Source organism: Mobula birostris, chromosome 1, assembly GCF_030028105.1.
Source record: "Mobula birostris isolate sMobBir1 chromosome 1, sMobBir1.hap1, whole genome shotgun sequence".
Lineage (NCBI taxonomy): Eukaryota > Metazoa > Chordata > Chondrichthyes > Myliobatiformes > Myliobatidae > Mobula > Mobula birostris.
In genome coordinates, this window is record NC_092370.1 from 153,128,157 (window position 1) to 153,150,371 (window position 22,215).

At 40.8% G+C, this 22,215-nt stretch overlaps 1 protein-coding gene across 1 annotated transcript in view; it reads left to right on the forward strand.

Moving 5' to 3' along the window:
• The window catches only part of LOC140200692 (uncharacterized), a 409,587-nt gene that overhangs the window by 122,013 nt on the left and 265,359 nt on the right, over positions 1-22,215 (forward strand). The window contains exon 6 of the mRNA XM_072264267.1: positions 16,732-16,872. Coding sequence (XP_072120368.1) covers positions 16,732-16,872 — 141 coding nt within the window. The remainder of the gene's footprint in view (positions 1-16,731; positions 16,873-22,215) is intronic.

The window sequence follows — 22,215 nt, forward strand, 5'->3', positions numbered from 1 at the left end:
AGACAAGTAGAGATCTGCTGAAACATATCTGAATATTTGAGATTCAATACCTATTTTTCTCCACATGCAACCTAATCTAGGGCATTTGCAGAAATTTGGAAAACTGACCTGATATGTTATATGTACATAGCTTTTGATCAAGAACATAGTGAATGATCTTTACCTGGGCTGGCATGGTATGGCTTGAATTAACCATGAATGTTTTTCAGAATATATATCCTACAAACATATTTATTCAGATTGTGCTAGGTCCTAAGTTAGGAATGAAATAAATAGCACTAACAGAAATTACTGGAGAAATTAAAGGGACTAAAGCTAGGCAAGTACCCTGATATAGACTGCAGCCCAAAATTCTAAGAGATGACACGAAAGAGACTTTTTCTGTTGATCAGTGTAAAAAAAAAACCCAGCTTAAATCCACTGTGATTCAACATTGTAAAATAATAAAACATGAAAACTTCCAAGGGGGCTGCGTGAATACTTTTTATAGGCACTGTATTGAAGTAAAACTGTTGCGAGAGGGAGAAATGGAGGGAGCAAAAAGGGGGGTAGAAACAGAAGTCCCTCAAGTATATTCTGTCATTTACTATCAGCTGTAAACTCCTATCTGGATTCCTATATTCCCACCGTAATCAGTCATCCCCTTTCAAGTCAAGTCACTTTTTATTGTCATTTCGACCATAAACTGCTGGTACAGCACACAGTAAAAATGAAACAACATTCCTCCAGGACCATGGTGCTACATGAAACAACACTAAACTACACTAGACTAAGTGAGACAATGCAAGGCTACACTAGATTATGTAAGACAACATAAAAACTACACTAGACTACAGACCTACACAGGACTACATAAAGTGCACAAATCAGTGCAGGGCAGTACAATAAATAATAAACAAGACAATAGGCACAGTAGAGAACAAATTACAATATAATAATAAATGATGTAGATGTCAGTCTTTCTTGTCTTGTGTTAGGTTTTGTATCTCCAAAAGATAAAAATAACTGAAGAAAAGCAAGGAAGTCTAGAATCTGAGTCTGACTTCATGTTTACTTTAAACAAGGTGCATATGCATTACTTTGTAGCATCATGACACATCCAATTCAATTATTTTTACATATAACCTGTAATGAATTATTTAAACAAAGGATGTTTAATCAAACAACATATTTACAGGATTACTCAAATATTATCGAAATTTTATACACACAACACTCCTCTCAGCTATAAACTCCCAACTCAATGTAGAATATATCTCAACTTATATATGCAGTATACTATAAAATACAAGTACATCATGGTAAAGTTTTAAATTGTCCCATTCAGGTCTAAAGATTTAATCACTGTGGAGACTTTCTTACTCTTGTGGAATATTGTCTTTACTGACAAGGGGGTCACTGTTTGGCAGGTGAAACCATCTCAGGTTTTGGGGTCTCCTCTGGTGGTTGTAGGAGTTGGGATTTCAGGAAGTGGTTCTGCCCGCCCTGGCCACCGTTCTTCTCTAAGAGTTGCCTTTGCTCTCCTCAACTGGTCAATGTGTCATCTCCGGATGATATCAGACACAGTCTCCACTGTGTAGGAGAGTGGTAGGAGACTGATCGTAATCTTTCTGAGTACCCATTTTTGATCACCTGACTCAGCTGTTTGTACTGCCTCTGAGGTTGGGTTTGAGGAGATCTAAGCATTAACACAAGTGCTGACACAGGAACAGCAAAGCTGATGAGTTGGTTGTGGAGTGTACTGCATTACAATATGCAAGGAGGAAATTGACCAACTTCTGGTTCAGCGTCAGTGTAGTGTGTTCTTTAGACTCTGAACAAACTTTTCCACCAAACTATTTGTAGCTGGGTGGTAGGGTGCAGATGTGATGTGTCTTTTTCTATTCATTTCGAGGAATGACTGAAACTGTTCTGCAACAAACTGTGGTCCATTGTCACTAAGTGTTCTGGAACACCAGTCCTTGCGAAGAGACTTGTCGACACATCAACAGTGTGCGAGGCTGTAGTGAAGGCAAATGGGAACATTTCTAGCCACTTCTTAGTTGCATCCACTATTACCAAGTGATCTGTACCCACGAATGGTCTGGCAAAATCTGCATTAATCCTCTGCCAGGGCAATGAGACCATTCCCAGGGAAAAAGAGGTGCTGCTGTTAGCATCTTCTGGATATGTAGGCATCCCGCACAGTGCATGACAAGCTGCTCGATCTGCTGATCTATCCCAGGCCACCAGACAAAGCTTTGAGCCAACACCTTCATTTTTTCCACACCTAGCTGACCGACATGTAGCTCCTCCAACACTTGAGCTCTCAGCTTGGACTCTCAATTCTCAATCCCATGTAAGGCAATCTCCATCAAGGGCAAATTCATCTTGGCGATGGTAAAAATAGGGGAACTAGAGTCTCTCTTGCATATTCCAGCCATTTTGGATATTCGTGTAGACCTGAGACAGTGTGGAGTCTTTTTTTAGTTTCACTTTGGATCATCTCTGCTGTAACAGACTTTTGATTTGCCTTGGGGAGAATACTTCAAGAGGAATGTCCTTTTTTAGTAAATTTTTCCTTTATTTACTTTGCCCAGGGTAATCGGGACAATCCAGCAGCATTTCCATGATTAGTCATCCTTCTGATTTCAATCTTGTAATTATGTCCTCCCAAGAAGCAGGGGCCATCTCTACATTTTGATGCTGCTGTTAGCAGAACAATCTTCTGTGAATTGAAAATGGACACCAATGGTTAATTATCAGTAACGATGGTAAATACTCTACCATACAAGAACTGGTTGAAATGTTTTACACCCCAAACCCGACTCTGTCAGCCTGTGCATAATTTTTCTCTGCAGCAGTAAGGGAACATGGTGCAAATGCTGCTGGGCATTCACTTCCACTACTCATAACATATGACATGACTGCACCAATACCATTAGGTGAGGCGTCCCAGGCAAGCTTCACTGGATAATGCGAATTATAATCACCATTTCCTTTACCTTTTTGAAAATCATCTCACACTGCTTTGTCCATTGCCATTTCTTCTCAATCTGTAGTAATAAACTTAAAATGTGGAGCACAGTAGCCAGGCTTGTCAGGAACCTATTATAGTAATTGATAAATCCTAAAAAGGACTGCAACTGAGACACATCCTTTGGTCTTGGGACATCCACCACAGCTTGAATTTTCTCTGCACAAGTATAATCCTCGTGTATTGATGATGTGACCGTAAGTGATGCTTGGTTTAAATAATTCTCAGTTGTTGTGCCGTGCTCTGAGCCCATAATCTTGTAATTGTTTTAAAACTCTTGAGATTTTGGAGATGTTCTTTGTCATCCTTACCAGTAACAATGATGTCAATCAAGTACCTGGAGAGCCTTGCAACACCTGGTCCATGGCTTTCTACAACAGTGCAAATGCCTTTCCAAAAATAAGCCTATTACAGCGATAAAGCCCTTTGAGTGTTTATAGTGAGAAACACTTTGGACTCTTCTTCCATATCCATCTGTAGGTAGGCCTCAGCTAAATCCATTTTGCTAAGGTGTTTTCCTGCAGAAAGGTTTGCGAAGAGGGCAGAAGGTATTGATCTTTCTTTCTTTCTTTCTTTTTCAATCTTTTTATTAGTTTCATAGAATATAAACATAAGATAGCAATAATACAAATAGTTGGAGATACATTGTTGTAGTTAAAAAGAGTAATTATAAGACCAAGTAGTATAAATTGACAAAACTCCCAATCGCGTCGGATAACAATGAATAATACAGGACAAAAAAAAAACTGGAGAAAAATTATGAAAAAGAAAAAAAAAAATAGAGGAAAAAAAACAAACCCCACCCCAAAAAAAGACTAAACTAAACAGAATTAATCAACTAAACTAAAAGACTTGGGCAATTCTAACAACGTAAAAATGGAAGAGAAGAAAACCTTAGTGTCGACGACTCCATTCCTCTCAACCAACAGTACAGAGAAATAAAATAAGTTTGGAAATGGTAAAATTACATCATATGAAAATGCTGAATAAATGGCCTCCAAGTTTTTTCAAATTTAATGGAAGGGTCATAAACCACACTTCTAATTTTTTCCAAATTCAAACACAACATAGTTTGTGAAAACCAGTGAAATACAGTAGGAGGGTTAATCTCTTTCCAATTCAGCAAAGTGGATCTTCTAGCCATTAAGGTAAGAAATGCAATCATTCGGCGTGCTGAAGAGGTTAAATAATTTGAGTCTATCATTGGTAATCCAAAAATAGCAATAATTGGATGAGGTTGTAAGTCTGTATTCAAAACCGTTGAAATAATATCAAAAATATCTTTCCAATATTTTTCCAACAAAGGACATGACTAAAACATGTGAGTTAAAGAGGCTATCTCGAAATGACATCTATCACATATAGGGTTAATTTAAGAATAATAATGAGATAGTTTATCTTTAGACATATTAGCCCTGTGCACTACTTTAAACTGTATCAACGCATGTTTAGCACATATAGAGGATGAATTAACCAATTGAAGAATTTTTTCCCATTTTTCTATCGGTATGATAATCTAAAGTTCTCTTTCCCAATCAGCTTTAATTTTATTGGAAACATCAGGACATAAACTCATAATTATATTATAAATAATTGCTACAACACTTTTCTGAGAGAGATTTAGATCTAAAATTTTTTCCAAAGTATCCATTGGATATGAGTGTGGAAAATTAGGAGAAACAGTAATTAAAACGTTTCTAATCTGTAGATATCTAAAAAAGTGAGATCTGGGTAAGTTATATTTATTAGAAAGTTGATCAGAAGACATGAAACAATTATCCAAAAATAAATCACAAAAACATACTATACCTTTGGTTTTCCAATCAAAGTAAGCTTGATCCATAAGATATTGATCTACTCGGTACTGGGTTGATGATGACCTCAAAATCACCTCAGATGCTGACAGTCCTATTCTTCCTGACTACTGGGACCACTGGCATTGCTTATGGGCTCTACTCATTCTAGGGAAGAATTCCTTCATTCTCTATGCAATCTAACTCATTGGCTACTTTATCACGGACGGCATAAAGTACCAAATGGGCTTTGCAAAACTTGGGTGTGGCATTTTCATTTAACACTATTTTACCCTTTATATGTTTTGAGTGTTGTAAGCCATCCTTGAACACTGCTATGACATCATCCAGTATCGTTCTTATGTAACAATTACAGCACGGAAGCAGGCCATCTCGGCCCTTCTAGTCCCCGCCGAATGCTTACTCTCACCTAGTCCCACCGACCTGCACTCAGCCCATAACTCTCCATTCCTTTCCTGTCCATATAGCTGTCCAATTTAATTTTAAATGACAACATCAAACCTGCCTCAACCATTTCTTCTGGAAGCTCGTTCCACACAGCTACCACTCTCTGAGTAAAGAAGTTCCCCCTCATGTTACCCCTAAACTTTTGCCCTTTAACTCTCAACTCATGTCCTCTTGTTTGAATCTCCCCTACTCTCAATGGAAAAGCCTATCCACGTCAACTCTATCTATCCCCCTCATAATTTTAAATACCTCTATCAAGTCCCCCCTCAACCTTCTACGCTCCAAAGAATAAAGACCCAACTTATTCAACCTTTCTCTGTAACTTAGGTGATGAAACCCAGGTAACGTTCTAGTAAATCTTCTCTGTACTCTCTCTATTTTGTTGACATCTTTCCTATAACTTAGTGACCAGAACTGTACACAATACTCCAAATTTGGCCTCACCAATGCCTTGTACAACTTCAACATTACATCCCAACTCCTATACTCAATGCTCTGATTTATAAAGGCCAGCATACCAAAAGCTTTCTTCACCACCCTATCCACATGAGATTCCACCTTCAGGGAACTATGCACCATTATTCCTAGATCCCTCTGTTCTACTGCATTCTTCAATGCCCTACCATTTACCATGTATGTCCTACTTTGATTAGTCCTACCAAAATGTAGCACCTCACTTTTATCAGCATTAAACTCAATCCGCCATTTTTCAGCCCACTCTTTTAACTGGCCTAAATCTCTCTGCAAGCTTTGAAAACTTACTTCATTATCCACAACTCCACCTATCTTAGTATCATCTGCATACTTTCTAATCCAATTTACCACCCCATCATCCATGTAATGTATATGACAAACAACATTGGACCCAGTACAGATCCCTGAGGCACACACCGGCCTCCAATCTGACAAATACCACTACTCTCTGGCATCTCCCATCTAGCCACTGCTGAATCCATTTTACTACTTCAATATTAATAGCTAATGATTGAACCTTCCTAACTAACCTTCCGTGTGGAACCTTGTCAAATGCCTTACTGGAGTCCATATAGACAACAACCACTGCTTTACCCTCGTCAACTTTCCTAGTAATCTCTTCAAAAAATTCAATAAGATTTGTCAAACATGACCTTCCACGTACAAATCCATGTTGACTGTTCCTAATCAGACCCTGTCTATCCAGATAATTATATATACCATCTCTAAGAATACTTTCCATCAATTTACCCACCACTGAAGTCAAACTCACAGGCCGATAATTGCTAGGTTTACTCTTAGAACCCTTTTTAAACAATGGAACAACATGAGCAATACGCCAATCCTCTGGCACCATCTCCGTTTCTAATGACATTTGAAATATTTCTGTCAGAGCCCCTGCTATTTCCACATTAAATTCCCTCAAGGTCCTAGGGAATATCCTGTCAGGACCCAGAGACTTATCCACTTTTATATTCCTTAAAAGCTCCAGTACTTCCTCTTCTTTAATCGTCATAGTTTCCATAACTTCCCTACCTGTTTCCCTTACCTTACACAATTTAATATCCTTCTCCTCAGTGAATACCGAAGAAAAGAAATTGTTCAGAATCTCCCTCATCTCTTTTGGCTCCACACATAGCTGTCCACTCTGATTCTCTAAGGGACCAATTTTATCCCTCACTATCCTTTTGCTATTAATATAACTGTAGAGACCCTTGGGATTTATTTTCACCTTACTTGCCAAAGCAACCTCATATCTCCTTTTAGTGTTTCTAATTTCTTTCTTAAGATTCTTTTTACATTCTTTATATTCCTCGAGCACCTCATTTACTCCATGCTGCCTATATTTATTGTAGGTCTCTCTCTCTTTCCAAACTAAGTTTCCAATATCCCTTGAAAACCGTGGCTCCCTCAAACTTTTAACCTTTCCTTTCAACCCAACAGGAACGTAAAGATTCTGTACCCTCAAAATTTCACCTTTAAATGACCTCCATTTCTCTATTACATCCTTCCCTAAAACAAATTGTCCCAATCCACTCCTTCTAAATGCTTTCGCATCTCCTTGAAGTTAGCCTTTCTCCAATCAAAAATCTCAACCCTGGGTCCAGACCTATCTTTCTCCATAATTATATTGAAACTAATGGCATTGTGATCACTGGACCTGAAGTGCTTCCCAACACATACCTCCGTCACCTGACCTATCTCATTCCCTAACAGGAGATACAATACTGCCCTTTCTCTAGTTGGTACCTCTATGTATTGCTGCAGAAAACTATCCTGCACACATTTTACAAACTCCAAACCATCCAGCCCTTTTACAGTATGGGCTTTCCAGTCTATGTGTGGAAAATTAAAATCTCCCACAATCACAACCTTGTGCTTACTACAAGTATCTGCTATCTCCTTACAAATTTGCTCCTCCAATTCTTGCTCCCCATTTGGTGGTCTATAATACACCCCTATAAGTGTTACTACACCTTTTCCATTCCTCAATTCCACCCAAATAGCCTCCCTAGACAAGCCCTCTAATCTATCCTGCCAGAGCACTGCTGTAATATTTTCTCTGACAAGCAATGCAACACCTCCCCTCTTGTCCCTCGGATTCTATCACACCTGAAGCAATGAAATCCAGGAATATTTAGTTGCTAATCACAATTTAGTTGCCAATCTTAATTCACTTTCAATTTGTTTTATTGCTAGGGATCTGCCATGAAAATAGTGAGTGGATTTACAATCAAATTGTAGTTGTCTCAGCTAATCGCATCCCCACAATGTTGGCCTTCATGTTTTTACCACATACATGCCCAGTGTGGCTTGTTAGTTATTACTGTTATGTTTCGTGACTCCAAAACATGAAACTTATTGAAAGAAAGCCAAGGCAGTCCAGAATCTGAGTCTAACTTCGTATTTACTTTAAGTGAGGTGCGCATGTTTCCTGCTGTAGCGTCATGACATATGCAATTTGATTATTTTTGCATATAACCGATAATGAATTATTTAAAGAAGATTGCTTAATTAAATAATATACTTACAACATTACTCAAACACTACTGAAATATTAATCACACTATATCTTGTACCTACCTACCTCCACCTTAAAAATACTTCAAGTAAGCCTTCTCTGCAGTTTCTAATACATTTAACATCATTACTAAAATAAGGAGAACACCATTGCACTCTAGATGTTGTCTCATTAATGCCCTGTATAACTGCTTAGCAGTGCTGTCTGACAATAAATGTTCATGGAGAGACCTTGTGAAACAAACATCAATAATGAATTTTACTGTTGCCTTTAATCTATCAGCATAGCCTTTAATTGAGGGAATGATTGTTGGAAGATCAGCCTCTCAGACTTGGTTCAAAATTTATGGTCTTCTGGGCAACTATGTGATTCGTCTCATCATATATGTCTTAGCGAGCTCAATTACACACAGCAGGCACTTGAGACTTGAAAGAAGCTTCACCTTGTTCAGGAATTTGAGAAGAGAAATGAGTGAATATATGCTGTAATCTGGAGCCAGAAAATAAACTGCTGGACAAACTCAGGTCAAGCAGCATCTGTGGAGGCAAATGGAAGATTGCCATTTTGGATTGAGACCCTGTATTAGGACAGAGCATGTAGAGGTAAGATGATCAGTGTGTCGAAGTGAAGGCAGGGTGAAACAGAGGCTGGTATGTGATGGGTAGAATCAGAATGGATGGGAAGGAAAGATGGGTAGATGGAGTCAGGACTGGAAAAGTTAACAAAGGGAGAAGAAATTCAGGTAGACAGATGTGTGGGTGAGAGGATGGTGATGAGTATAGCTAATGAGAGGGTGAGGGCAGGAATGGGAGAAGTGAACAAAAGGAGGCATATCCTGGGTGGGTTGGAGGAAGTGCAAAGGGAATGTGGGGAAGTAGGCTACCTGAAATTGTACAGTTCAGTTGCCATGATATTAGACCGTAGCTACCCAAACAGAAAAACTTTTATTTTTTGCTCCAGATTACAGCATATGTACTCACTTGTGTCTCTACTTATAAATAGAGACTTTTAAATATACAAATATTTAAATAAATATACAAATAGAGGCTTCTTCCTGTTTGCATTTGTCCTTACTGTGGTAGTGGAGAAAGCAGAGGATAGACAAGTTGGTGTGGAAAGGGAAGTTGAAATAACATGCAACTGGATGATGCATAGAAGTATGAGGAGTCTGTCTGGCCCTTCATCCAAATCAAGACTGTGTCTGATACTCCATCTCTTTGCCACATTCCAGTACATGGTCCCCTAATCTGAGGGAGGATATCCTTGCCATAGAGGGAGTACAAAGAAGGTTCACCAGATTGATTCCTGGGATGGCAGGACTTTCATATGATGAAAGACTGGATCGACTAGGCTTATATTCGTCGGAATTTAGAAGATTGAGGGGGGATCTTACCGAAACGTAGAAAATCCTAAAGGGATTGGACAGGCTAGATGCAGGAAGATTGTTCCCGATGTTGGGGAAGTCCAGAACGAGGGGTCACAGTTTGAGGATAAAGGGGAAGCCTTTTAGGACTGAGATTAGGAAAAACTTCTTCACACAGAGAGTGGTGAATCTGTGGAATTCTCTGCCACAGAAAACAGTTGAGGCCAGTTCATTGGCTATATTTAAGAGGGAGTTAGATATGGCCCTTGTGGCTAAAGGGATCAGGGGGTATAGAGGGAAGGCCATGATCATACTGGATGGCGGTGCAGGCTCGAAGGGCCGAATGGCCTACTCCTGCACCTATTTTCTATGTTTCTATCCCTTGATTCTTTGACTGAACATGATGACTTTGCTTCTGCAGATGTCTGTGACAGGGAAATCTAAAGCTTCTGAATTAAGACAGTTTTCCTCATTCTTAAGAACCCTGTCCTTATTTTCACTTGCTCACCTCTGGGTCCTACTCATCAGCCACGGTAAATATGCTCCTTACACCTTTAAAAAAAACCTAGTGCTTTCCTGGCATACATGATGAATAGGCTCTTCTTGGGCTTCCAGCTGGGTGCTGGTATTGATTATATAAGGGATGAAGAAGATGCCAGATTTTGTCATCGAAACATCAGTTATAATTGATACCTGTACCCAGATGGAAACCCAAGAAGAGTTTATTCCTCCTTTACACCTACTTTATCAAACTCTCTAAATTTCAATGAGATATTCTCTTATCCTTTTAAAATGTAAAGAATGAAGTTCTAATCTACTTAATTTCTTCTCGTATGGCAAACTTGTCATTTATAGAACCAGTCTGGTGAATCAAAATTGCTAGAACATCCATCAATGATGTCAAGATCTTTGGAATTCACTGGGCAAGCTAGGCCAATATCCCAGCACCAAGGTACTAAATACACGGCCAGTTCCATTGGGTAGGCATATGACTGCAGACTTCCAAAATAAATACCTTATTCTGAGTTCTGTCATAGGAAGGGATTACCAGAGGATATGAGACAAGGAAGTGTCTAAAGGCTTCTTTCAAAAATAAAATGTAAATCTGCACTGATTTCTGGGAATCCTCGGTCCATGGTCACTCAGAGAGGAGCAGGGGTATTAAGAATGGGATTGGGAATGTCTGGATTGTCAACAAGTCCTTTGATTAGAAGTGTATAAAGCCCTGCTGAAATACAGCATTACTTTATTGACTACCTATCTTCTTTCTGGCATCCCTTTCCATTTGTCGAAGAGTCAGCAGTTCTCATATTGGTTTTAATGGTCACTTCAGAACTTGCAAACTCAAGTGAAAGCTTTATTGAGTCCAGGGGAAAATATTGAAAACAGTTATTAAAGCAAGGCATGGGGGGGGCGGAATCAAGGTAGAGTAAAACACTATCTGCTATCCAGCTGTTCAGAAATCCCAGTGGTTCAGTATTATGACTTGCAGCTTAGAGAGAGTGACACAAATAAATAAGTCACGAAAAGGACATAAAGAAATTGAAATTGTTATAGGTAGGTTAAGTGATTGAGAGTGATCTGGCAAGTGAAGTATCATGATAGGGGTAAATTAAATTGTCCATTTTATCAATTAAATGGGGGGGGGAAGCATTTTTAAAAATATAATACAGAGCTCTGACATATAGAAGCATCTGGATGTCTTGGTACATGATTTGTGGAAGACTAGTGTGCAGGTGTAACCGGTAATAGAGTCAACAAAGTGCTGTGGCTTATTACGGTAAGCCAATTAAATTCAAAAGTAAGAAGGTTATGCTTCTGTCAGGAACATTTGAGACCTCCTCTGGAGTACTGTGTACAGTATGGGTCTCATTTAATGAAGGACATTAATGTGTTAGAAGCAGTTGTGAGATGGAATTGGCTAGTTGTTGCTTAAGGAAAGGTTGGAAAGTTGGGCTTGTGAAAGGTGATGACTTAAATATTTTGGATTCTGAAATAGTTTTGGAGGGTAGATACGAGGGGAAAAAAAAATTGCTCATGTGGAAAAAACCAGAAATGCAGTTTGCTGTTTAGAAATAGAGTGTTGATCTTTTAAGCTAATAAGTAAAAAAAAATATTGTTAGAGGGTCACTAGCCTTTAGGACTCTTTCTCAAAGGATGATTGATAGAAGCAGTGGCTGAATATTTTTAGAGCAGTGTTTCGATGAACAAGGGGACAAAGGGTTATAACATGTTGAATACAGAGAGGAGGTTACATGCAGATCAGCAGTGATCTTATAGTGGAAGAAGTTCAGTGGTCTCATTGGCCTGCTCCTGCTCGAATATTAATGTTCAGGTTTAATTGTCACTCAACCATATATGAAGACAGCCAAATGAAACAGCATTACTCCAGAGCTAAGGTGCAGAACACAGTACCAACAGTTAAGCACCGAGCGAGGTAGAAACTGTATAAGATGTCAGTAAAATACAGTCACACAAAAATACAGTCCAACCCCCTGAGTCCATGAATGTTGCAGCAGTCTGCAGTTGAACACAATACGGTTTGTCTTCTGTAGGTGAACACTGAGACCAGCGACGACTCAGCTTGGATACCGTGCCACACTGCCCCCGACACTCTGGTGGAGCACACCAATTCCAACTCCTCTCTCCTGGGTGGCTGTAAACAGATGACACCATGGCTTGAAGTCTAGACCTTGCTACAACTGAGGCCACACAGCTCTCCTGCCAACCGCCCCTGCTGTTTGCCAATAAGTCAGTGAATCAGACTTGCATCTTTCCATACCAATGGTGTCCAACAGGATCTTGTGATCGCAAGAAAAGTGACTCAGACGATCACTCGCTGTTAGACTGCATACCTCCTTGGGACCAGTTCCTCTGCCTCTCTGATGCAGGCAGCAGCACGATCCACACCAAGTTCAGCTCCTTTAGTTTCTCTGCCACCACTTAAGTTGTTGGGGTAAACCTGCAGTACGTTAAGCTCTCAATATCCAGCAGGGTCTTGCAATTGTAAAAAAATGTATAAAATAGACAATAACACCTTTGGTTGACTCCATAGAAGCCGCTGCGATCGAGCAGGCCACCATCTTACTGGAATCACCTTACCAGAATGTTTGTATATGTTTAACAGTGGTAAAACCTGGTGAAAATGTGCACTAAAATGCATGAGTGGAATGTAGGAAATACTTACAGGGCAGTGAGGTTCCACAATCAGTCACAAAATGCTGGAGGAACTCAGCAGGCCAGACAGCATCTATGGAAAAGAGTAAACAGTTGATATTTTGGCCCAGCACCCTTCATCAGGACATTACTGATGAAGGATCTTGGCCTTAAAATATCGCCTATTTATTCCTTTCCATAGATGCTACCTGGCCTGCTAAGTTCCTCCAGTATTTTGTGTGTTGCTTTGGATTACCGCATCTGCAGATTTTTCTCATGTTGCTCAATCAGTGATTGGACCAAAGCTCTGCAGTCCTGTTACATCTAGTCATGAATGGTGATGGGCAAAGAGGTAGCTAATGAGAGAACGCAGGTCTAAAGCTATCACCATCCTCAACAAGATGGGTCCCAGCATGTGAGTGCTTGAACAAAGCCCAAAGCTTCTGCTGCTATGTTCAGACAGAAATGCTCTGTGCATGATCTCTCTGGCTTCCTTTTGAAGCCATCTCCATCACAGAGATCAAACTTCAACCTGTTTCATTTCTTTTGATGAAAGAACCAGCTGAGAGTAATGGATATGTGAAAGGCAATGGACCAGACAACATTCTGCTGTAGTGCTGAAGGCCTGTATTGCAGAATAAAATGGGCATGTAGCCAAGTTGTCAGTGCAACACTGATGTCTGCCTGACAAATGCCATCCACCTAGTTACCACAGCCATCAAACTGAGGGAAGGTGTTGTTAACTCTGCAGTCAGGTGGCACCTATTCAGCATTTATTCACAATAAGATGCACAGAGTTGCCTCTTTGGGTTGCATCATAGTCAGTTAACTTCTGATGTCTTTACAGCCTTGGCCCACAGAAGGGCAAAAGTGCTAGATTCCAGCATGAAATGGGAGATTACCCTTGAGATCAAGGCAACATTTGACCTATAGAAACCTTAAGAAATCCTGTAAAACTGGAATCAGTGGGCATCAGCTGGATGATATCTAATAGTTGGACCTGTAAACCAGATAAAGTAAAATGCTTGTGAACTTTGTAAGTTAATCAGATCTGCAGAATCCAGGAAATCCTCAAAGCACATCGGATTTAACTGCTTTATTGATAACCTTCCATTTATCTGAGGTTCACTGATGATTGTACAATGTTCATTTCCATTGACAAATTCTCAGTAAATGGGGTTGGCCAGGCCTGCATGCACTGAGACTTGATGACATCCAGACATAAGCTGATAAGGGAAAAAAGTTTGCACCACAAACTCTTGTCTCCAACAACAGAATGGAATTACCATTACTGAGTCTCTTTCAATGGGCGTTTACTTCATTAGAAATTTGAGGAGATTTGGTATGTCACTAAATGCTCTTGCAGATTTACAGTGGAGATCATTCTGACTGGTTGCATCATAGCCTGGTATGGAGGCTGCAGAGCATAGGATCACAAGTTGCTGCAGGCTCAGCTAGCTCCATCCAATCCACCCCACCACTGAGGCCATCTTAAAGAGGTGGTATCTCAAGAAGGCATCCATACAGAAATTTTAAAAAATCATTACTTTGACTGTCGATTTCAACACTGCTTTCTACTCCGTCTCAAGATAGACTAGCAAGCATTTAGAAAATCACAGACTCCCACAGTTAATTTGCCTATAGTTCTTCTTACCTTACCACCTTGGTCATTGTTCCTTTTTCTCAGTTTCTTTCTCTCCATTGCATTTGGCCCAATGATGGAGCCTTTAAAATATCCCCCTTATTCCTGAAACCTGGCTATCCCTTTGCCATATAGAGCTCTCAACCACATTATCTCTATTTCCCGTGCATCTGCTCTCATGCTTTCTCCCCTGCAATGTACAAAGATGAGAGTTTCCCTGATACTTATCCCAGCAGACTTTGCATTCAAGAGATTATCCTCTGCAGTTCCTGCCAGCTCCAACATTCACCCATCACCAGTCACATCTTCTTTCTTTCCCATTCCTGCAGTTTTTAAAGGGTCTATTCTCTTTGTGATTCCCTGATCCAGTCTTCTATTGCCATTCATAACTAACTATCCTCTAGTAGCACCCCATGCAACCAGAGGAAATGCAACACTTGTTCCTTCACTTTTCCCTTTCCACCATCCGGGGTCCATACAATCATTCATTAGTTATTTAGGTACAGCGTAAAGGAGGCCCTGATCTAATCCGAGCCTAATCACAGGATAATTTTATAATAACCTACCAACCATTACATCTTTGGACAGTGGTAGAAAACCAGAGCAGTGGTAGGTCATGGAGCGAACATACAAACTCCTTGCAGTCAGTGGCTGGAATTGAACCCAGGTCATTGGTATTGTAAAGTATTGTGATAAACACTATGCTACCATACCTCCCCTTTTGTGTTCTCACTCCCTACCAGTCCTTGTTCACTTGTAAAAGTTCTCTCTATCACGCGAACCAGTGATTTACTTGCTTTTCCAATCTGGTCTACTGCATTTTGTGTTCACATTGTGGTTACTCCTTTATATTAGAGAAACTAAAGCAGATTGTTTTAATTCTTTTATACCCCAGTTCTGAGAAAGGGCCTGACCTGAAACATTGACATTTTCTTCCCGCAAATGCTACTTGACTGGCTAACTTCCAGCATTTCTAATTTGTCTCATTGTATCTGTCTTATTCCCATTTTGTCACCTCCCTGTTTACGTCAACAAAGGTGGATGATCTCAGAGATACCTATGCATTTGCCTACTCTGACAATCATACTGGAACTTTACTGCATCCTCCTCATGGCTCACACTCACAGCTAACTTTGATATTATTATTCTTCCAAATACCTTAACTTACACTTAAAAATTCCATTTGCCTCTTTTTTTTTGGTGTCCAATTTTTTTTTGACTTCCAGTAGTCTGAAGCTCTCACCTAGGCTGTCAACCACATGACCAAATTGTATTTGCATCTTAATAAACTAAGGAGATTTGCTTATGCCAAAAATTAGCTGAATCAATGGTTGATTAAAGAACAACCAGGCAGAGGCAGTGTGGTGTAATGAAGTGGAAGTTGAATTCAACCTAGGGTAATCTAAAAACATTTGATTTTGCTATCAAGCTGAAAGCTCAGAAAACACTAGTATAGAGGTAGGAAATGAAGCTATTTCCAAGCATGTTTGCACTAGAATAAAATAGGTATTTATTTTATTGAGATACCACACAGAATAGGCCCTTCCAGCCCTTAAAGCTGTGCCGTCCTGAAGTTCCTTTATTTAATACTAGCCTAATCACAGGACCGTTTACAATGACCACTTAACCAACCAACTGCTACATCTTTGGACTGTGGGGTGAAACCAGAGCACTTGGAGGAAACCCACGCAGTCACAGGGAGAGTATACAGATTCCTTACAGGCAGCGGAGGAATTGAATCTGGATCACTGGTACTGTACTTTTGAGTGTTGTGCTAACCACTACGTTACTGTGCCACCCCACAATGAGGTATCGCAATGGGTTCTGAAAGTTGTTTATGGAAAGAAGATGGGAAAATTAAAGTCTGATTTTTCATGATACTTAGCAAAATATGTACAGTATAAGGGCAATGACTTCAATTCAATTATAGTAATGGTTATACAACAAAGAAACAGGTCCTTTGCCCCACTTAGACCATGTTGACTATCAAGTGACATACACACAAAAAACTCCAGCTGAGTTCCTCCAGCTTTTTGTGTGTATTGCTTGGATTTCCAGCATTTGTAGATTTTCTTGTGTTTGTGCTGACCATCAAGTACCCGTTTTCACATCCAGTTTCATTCTCTTCCCTAATTTTTCTTGTACTCTTTTTTTATATGTGCATATGTTGCTGCTGAGTCTATTGAAAGGTTACCCCTGTTTGCATTTAAATGAAAACTAATGTTATAACACAGCATCGTCTTTTATTCCAAGCTACAGTATGTGATTTGATTGATTTGAATCAATTGGAACTTGCAGGAAAAGAGGGTGGTAAGTGAGAAACGGATGATTGGAGGAGCAAGCGACCTTAAAGGTTGTGAAGCAGATGCAGGTCACAGATTCTCCATAAGAAGAGGACAACGGCTTCGCAGGTTTGTTGTGGAGGAAAGCAAGGCAAAGGTAGGTTTCTAAAAGTCAACATTTTATTGGTGGGTTCTGTACATGGAAATCCTTAAAAGTATTGCCAATTCACAGCAGATTGTTTGGTCATGAATTCATAGAACACTACAGCACAGAAATGTGCCTTTCAGCCCATCTACTTCATGTGAAACTGTTATTCTGCCTAGTTTGATCGACTTGGAACATAGCCCTCCATGCCCTCCATACATCACCAATGTACTTATCTAAACTTCTTTTGAATGTTACAATTGAACCTGCATCTATCACTTCCAGTGAGAGCTCGTTTGATACTCGCACCACCTCCTGAGTGGAAAAAGTTCTCCCTCAGGCTCCCATTAAATATTTCACCTTTCACTCTTAATGCATAACCTCTTGTGCTAGTCTCACCCAACCTTAATGAAAACAGACTGCTTGCATTTACCCTATCTGCTACAATTTTGTATACCCTTATTAAATCTTCCCCCATTCTCCTACGCTCCGAACCTATTCAATCTTTCCTATAGTTCAGGTTCTCAAGCCCTGGCAACATCTTTGTAAAATTTCTGTGTTCCTTCAATCTTATTGATAGCTTTACTGGAGGTAGAACTACACATGATACTCCAAATTTGGTCTCACCAATGTCTTTTATATAATGTCCCACCTCTTGTACTCAATACTCTGATTTATGAAGGCCAATGTGTCAAAAGCTTTCTTTACGACTCTATCTACTTATGAATTATGGACCTGTATTCCCAGATCCCTTTGTTCTTCAGCATTCCTCGGTGTCCTACCATTCACTGTGTAAGTCCTACCCTGGTTTGTCCTCCCAAGTACAACACCTCACATTTGTCTGCTTTAAATTCCATCTACCATTTTTTCAGCTGGTTCCGATCCTATAGAAATCTTCGATAGCATTCCTCAATGTCTACTGTGCCCCCAATCTTGCTGCCATCTTTAAATTTGCTGATCCAGTTTATTGCTTTATCATCCAGTTTGTTGATATAGGTAACAAATAACGAACCCAGCACCAATCCCAGAGGCATGCCACTAGTCAAAGGCCTCCAGTCAGAGAAGCAACCATCTATTACCACTCTCTGGTTTCTCCCGCAAAGACAGTGTTGAATCCAATTTGCTATTCATCCTGAATACCAAGCAACTGAACCTCCAGCCTACCTTATGGACCAGCCTCCCATGCGGGTCTTTCCTGATAACTACCTCAAGATAAAACTTTACAAGATTGGTTTGATGCAAACTTTTGTGCACAAAGTTCCTAATCTGGCCTTGTTATCCAAATACTTATATACCCTGTCCCTTAGAATAGCTTCCAATAATTTAACCACCCCAATATCAGGTTCGCCAGCTTATTCTTAGGGCCTTTCTTGAACACTGGAACAGCATTAGCTGTCCTCCAATCCTCCGGCACCTCATTCATGGCTAAGGACATTTTAAATACCTCTCCTACAGCCTTGCACTTTCTGTACTTAACCTCCCACAGGGTCTGAGGTGACACCTTGCCAGGCCCTGGGGACTGACTTGCTATCATTTGCCAGAAAACACAACCTCTTCTGTAATCTGGATACAGTCCATGACCTCATGACTGTTTTGCCTCAGTTCTGTGGACTCTGTATTTGAATCCCAAGTAAATTCACATGCAGACCAGCCATTTAAGATTTGATGTACCAAAATATACAATACAAAATAATTTGTAATAACAGTGTACATAAGAAGGGTTAAACCTCCTGGCAGGTTGGGCTCAAGGAGGAAATGGAATGTAAAAAAATTGCAAAAGAAATAATAATTAACACTAATCAAAGTTTAAGGAAGGTGTGTTTGGAGAGTCAATGGGGCTGCAGACCACATAATTCCCCTATTACACCCTTATTTCCATAAGATATAGGAGCAGAATTAGGCCATTTGGCCGATCGAGTCTGCTCTGCTATTTCATCATGGCTGATTCAATTTTTCCTCTTAGTCCCAATCTCATGCCTTCTCCCTGTATCCCTTCATGCACTGACCAATCAAGAATTTTTGTGCATATCCTGCCCAGACACAATATCTTCTCCTCCTCTCCATCTACATCAGCACATCGCACTTCTATACTCAATCCTGGTCAATCAGAGCCATATCTGTTCCCCATGCAAGTTATTGTATTCTCCCTTCCACCTCAGCGTACATGGAGTTCTCTCCTCTACCTTATGTACCCTTTGCATTTGCACTTTGAGTCTTGGTTTGTCTCTCTCTCTCTGTCTCTGTCTCTGTCTCTTATATCTGCCATTCTTGAGCTGAATTCATGCCTTGCATTTTCTTCACCTCCTTTTCTCCCTCTATAGTGTCAACCACTCCCTGTTCTCCAATGGCCTGGCTGAGTCCACCTCTCAACTTCTCAACACAATTGGCAGCCAGGAAAGACATTTAATTCAAAGGGATTCAACATTGAATTTCCAAGTTTCCTAGGCATTAGATCTCTCACTCCTTGCCTTTCCATAAACTTCAATTTTAACCCAGTGGTTAAAGTTAGAATTAGATGCGTTGGGTGTTTTCAGGTCACACAGTGCCAGTTCCAACCCTCTAACATCTAGATGTGTCCATTTCCCTCCATAAATGCTGCCTGACCTGCTGAATTCCTCCAGCACGAGGGCGTCTACATACCTGCCAAGCCCTCACAGTTATCTTTACACCTTTTCCCACCCTGTCATTGTAAGAATGCTATTTCCATCTGTTTCTCCTCTGCCACCTTTATCTCATTAGATTTTCTATTCCAGGACATTCATGATGTCCTTTTTTTTTTCAGAAAGTGGGGCTCCATCAGCTGCTATCGACGCAGCCCTCACCCAGATCTCTTACTTCCTTCATGTCTACTCTCACACTATCTTCACCCCTCCCTGTTACCCCCCCCCCACCAAGGCACAACAGGAATAGGGTTCATTTTGTACTCACCAACCAATGGAGCCTCCACATTCAAGATATTATTCTTCACAACTTTTGCCATCTCCAAAAGGATCTCAGCACTAGGCACATCTTCCCTTCCCCTCCCCTTGCTACTTTCTGTAGGGATCTGTCTTCATGATTCCCTTGTCTGCTCATCCTACCCTCATACTTCCCGCCCACCAGCCACCCACCCCCACCTATTCCTGCGACTGCGCAAAGTGTTACACCTATCCTTACACCACCTCTATCACTATTCAAGGCCCTAACCTGTCCTTCCAGGTGAGGCAGTCCTTCACATCTGTATCCATCAGTGTCTTTTATTGCATTTGATGCTTCCTGTACATTGGTGAGACCTGGTGCTGATCGGGGCATCATTATGTGGAGAACCTTCACTCTGCTGTGACAGCCTGGATCTCCTGGTGGGCAGCTATTTAAATTGCATTTCCCATTTCCAAACTATTATGTCTGTTCCTGTTCCCCTCTACTGCTATGTTAATACGAGACAAAGATTAGAAGAATAACACTTCATATTTTGCCTTGGTTGTCTCCAACCTGACACATGAACATTAATTTCTTTGAGTTCTGGTAACCGCTCCCTTCTGTCCCCCCCCCCACTTTGTTTTCCCTTATCTCACCAGCCCCATCACTCCTTCTCTTTCCCTTCTCCTGCTTTCTCTGTCTGCCCATCACCCACACCTTCCTCCCATCCATTTCCCTCCTCACTATTTTCCCTTTTCTTCCATGGTCGGCTGTCCTCTCCTTTCAACTTCTTCAGCCCTTTATCACTTCCCAGCTTCCTACATTATTCCAACTCTTCCACTCCCCTACTCCCCATCTGCCCATCTTCTTCTGTCACTTGGATCTACCAGCTTGTGCTCCTCTTTTTCTCTCTCATCTTGGCTTCTTCCCTCTTTCTAGTCCTGCTTCAGAGTTTTGTCCCAAAATATCACCTACCCCTTTCCTTCCATAGATGCTGTGTGACCTGCTGAGTTCCTGCAGCTTGTTCTGTTAAATCCATACATTTTGTAGTCTCCTTAAAGATTGCAGTTAAGAATAAGGATGTCTGGCAGAAATGAATGCTTAGTGGAGGATGTGTGATTAAATTATTTTATGGAAAGATGAATAATCTCTAGGTTTGGAGGTGGGAAGTGGGGAATGGAACATGCAGCAGGCCAGAACAAATTATGTGTTAACTTTGTATTCCACAGCAGTCTTTTAGTCTAATTAATTTCTTGTAACTTTTGTGACAGAAGCTTCTATTATTAACCACAATAGAGAGACTTTCCATACTTTCAGATCACCTTAAATTTATGTCCCATCATTACTATCTCACCATCATGGAGAAATGATTTGACACCTATTTAGTTGATCAATAATTGTTTGATATGAAGTTCTTTATACTTTAGCAAATGTTGCCAAAATTGTCATCTGTCTTCATCAATAAACACGTAATTTATAATAATATTGCTGTCCTGTGTGAAGTTTGCATGTTCTTCCTGTGACCACTTGAGTTTATTCCTGGTGTCGTGGTTTCCTCCCACATCCAAATGGTAGTGGTGGCATCCGTTAGTCTTGTGAGACCATGGATCTGCGCTTGGAAAGTCTTGCTTCAGTCTGTGTTAGAGCAGCGTCTGTTGTGGCTGTAGAGGCCCACATGGGAGTGACAGTCTCGGCTGCAGCGACTGCACTTGAAGGTGCTGTCCTCCAGTGTTGTCTTGGTGCTGTTTTTCCGACGAGTGCGCTTTTCTTCAGCAGCAAGCCTCAGCTTCTCCACTCCTCTTTTTAGACCTCTGCATAGTTCCAGCCTCCAGTGAGAGCGATCGCTTGCGATGTCCTCCCACCTCTTCATATCCATTCTCAGTGACTTCATGTCTCTCTTGCAAACGTCTTTGAAACGAAGATGGGGCCGCCCTTGTGCTCTCTTGCCGGAGGCCAGTTCCCCGTACAGCAGGTCTTTCGGGATCCTCCCGTCTGACATGCAGTGTACGTGGCCCAGCCAGCGGAGATGGCGTTGTTGGAGTAGGGTGAAGAGGCTGGGTATCTGGGCGCGGGCCAGGACCTCATTGTTGGTGACTCAGTCAAATGCAGGCTGGTTAATTGGCCGCTGCCAGTCACCCCTAGTGGTGGAATCTGGGGGGAGTTGATGGGAACGTGGGGAAAATAAAAATGTGGATTAACATAAGATGTGCAAATGAGCAGGTTAGCGAAGACTTGGTGTGTCCTTGCTGTATAGCTCGCAAAACTGTCTTTATGCTTTTGTGCACACAGCTCCAGCTGCTGACTGACTGAAGTCACTCAAGTTTAGTATTTCATATTGAATGTTTTCTTGTGTTCTTACATTGATATAAAGCAGAGTGCCCAAGTTTTGCCTGTACAGTTCTTAGTATGATCAGCTAAAGGTGAATACTCCTGAAGGGCTGACCTGCATATTGTTCA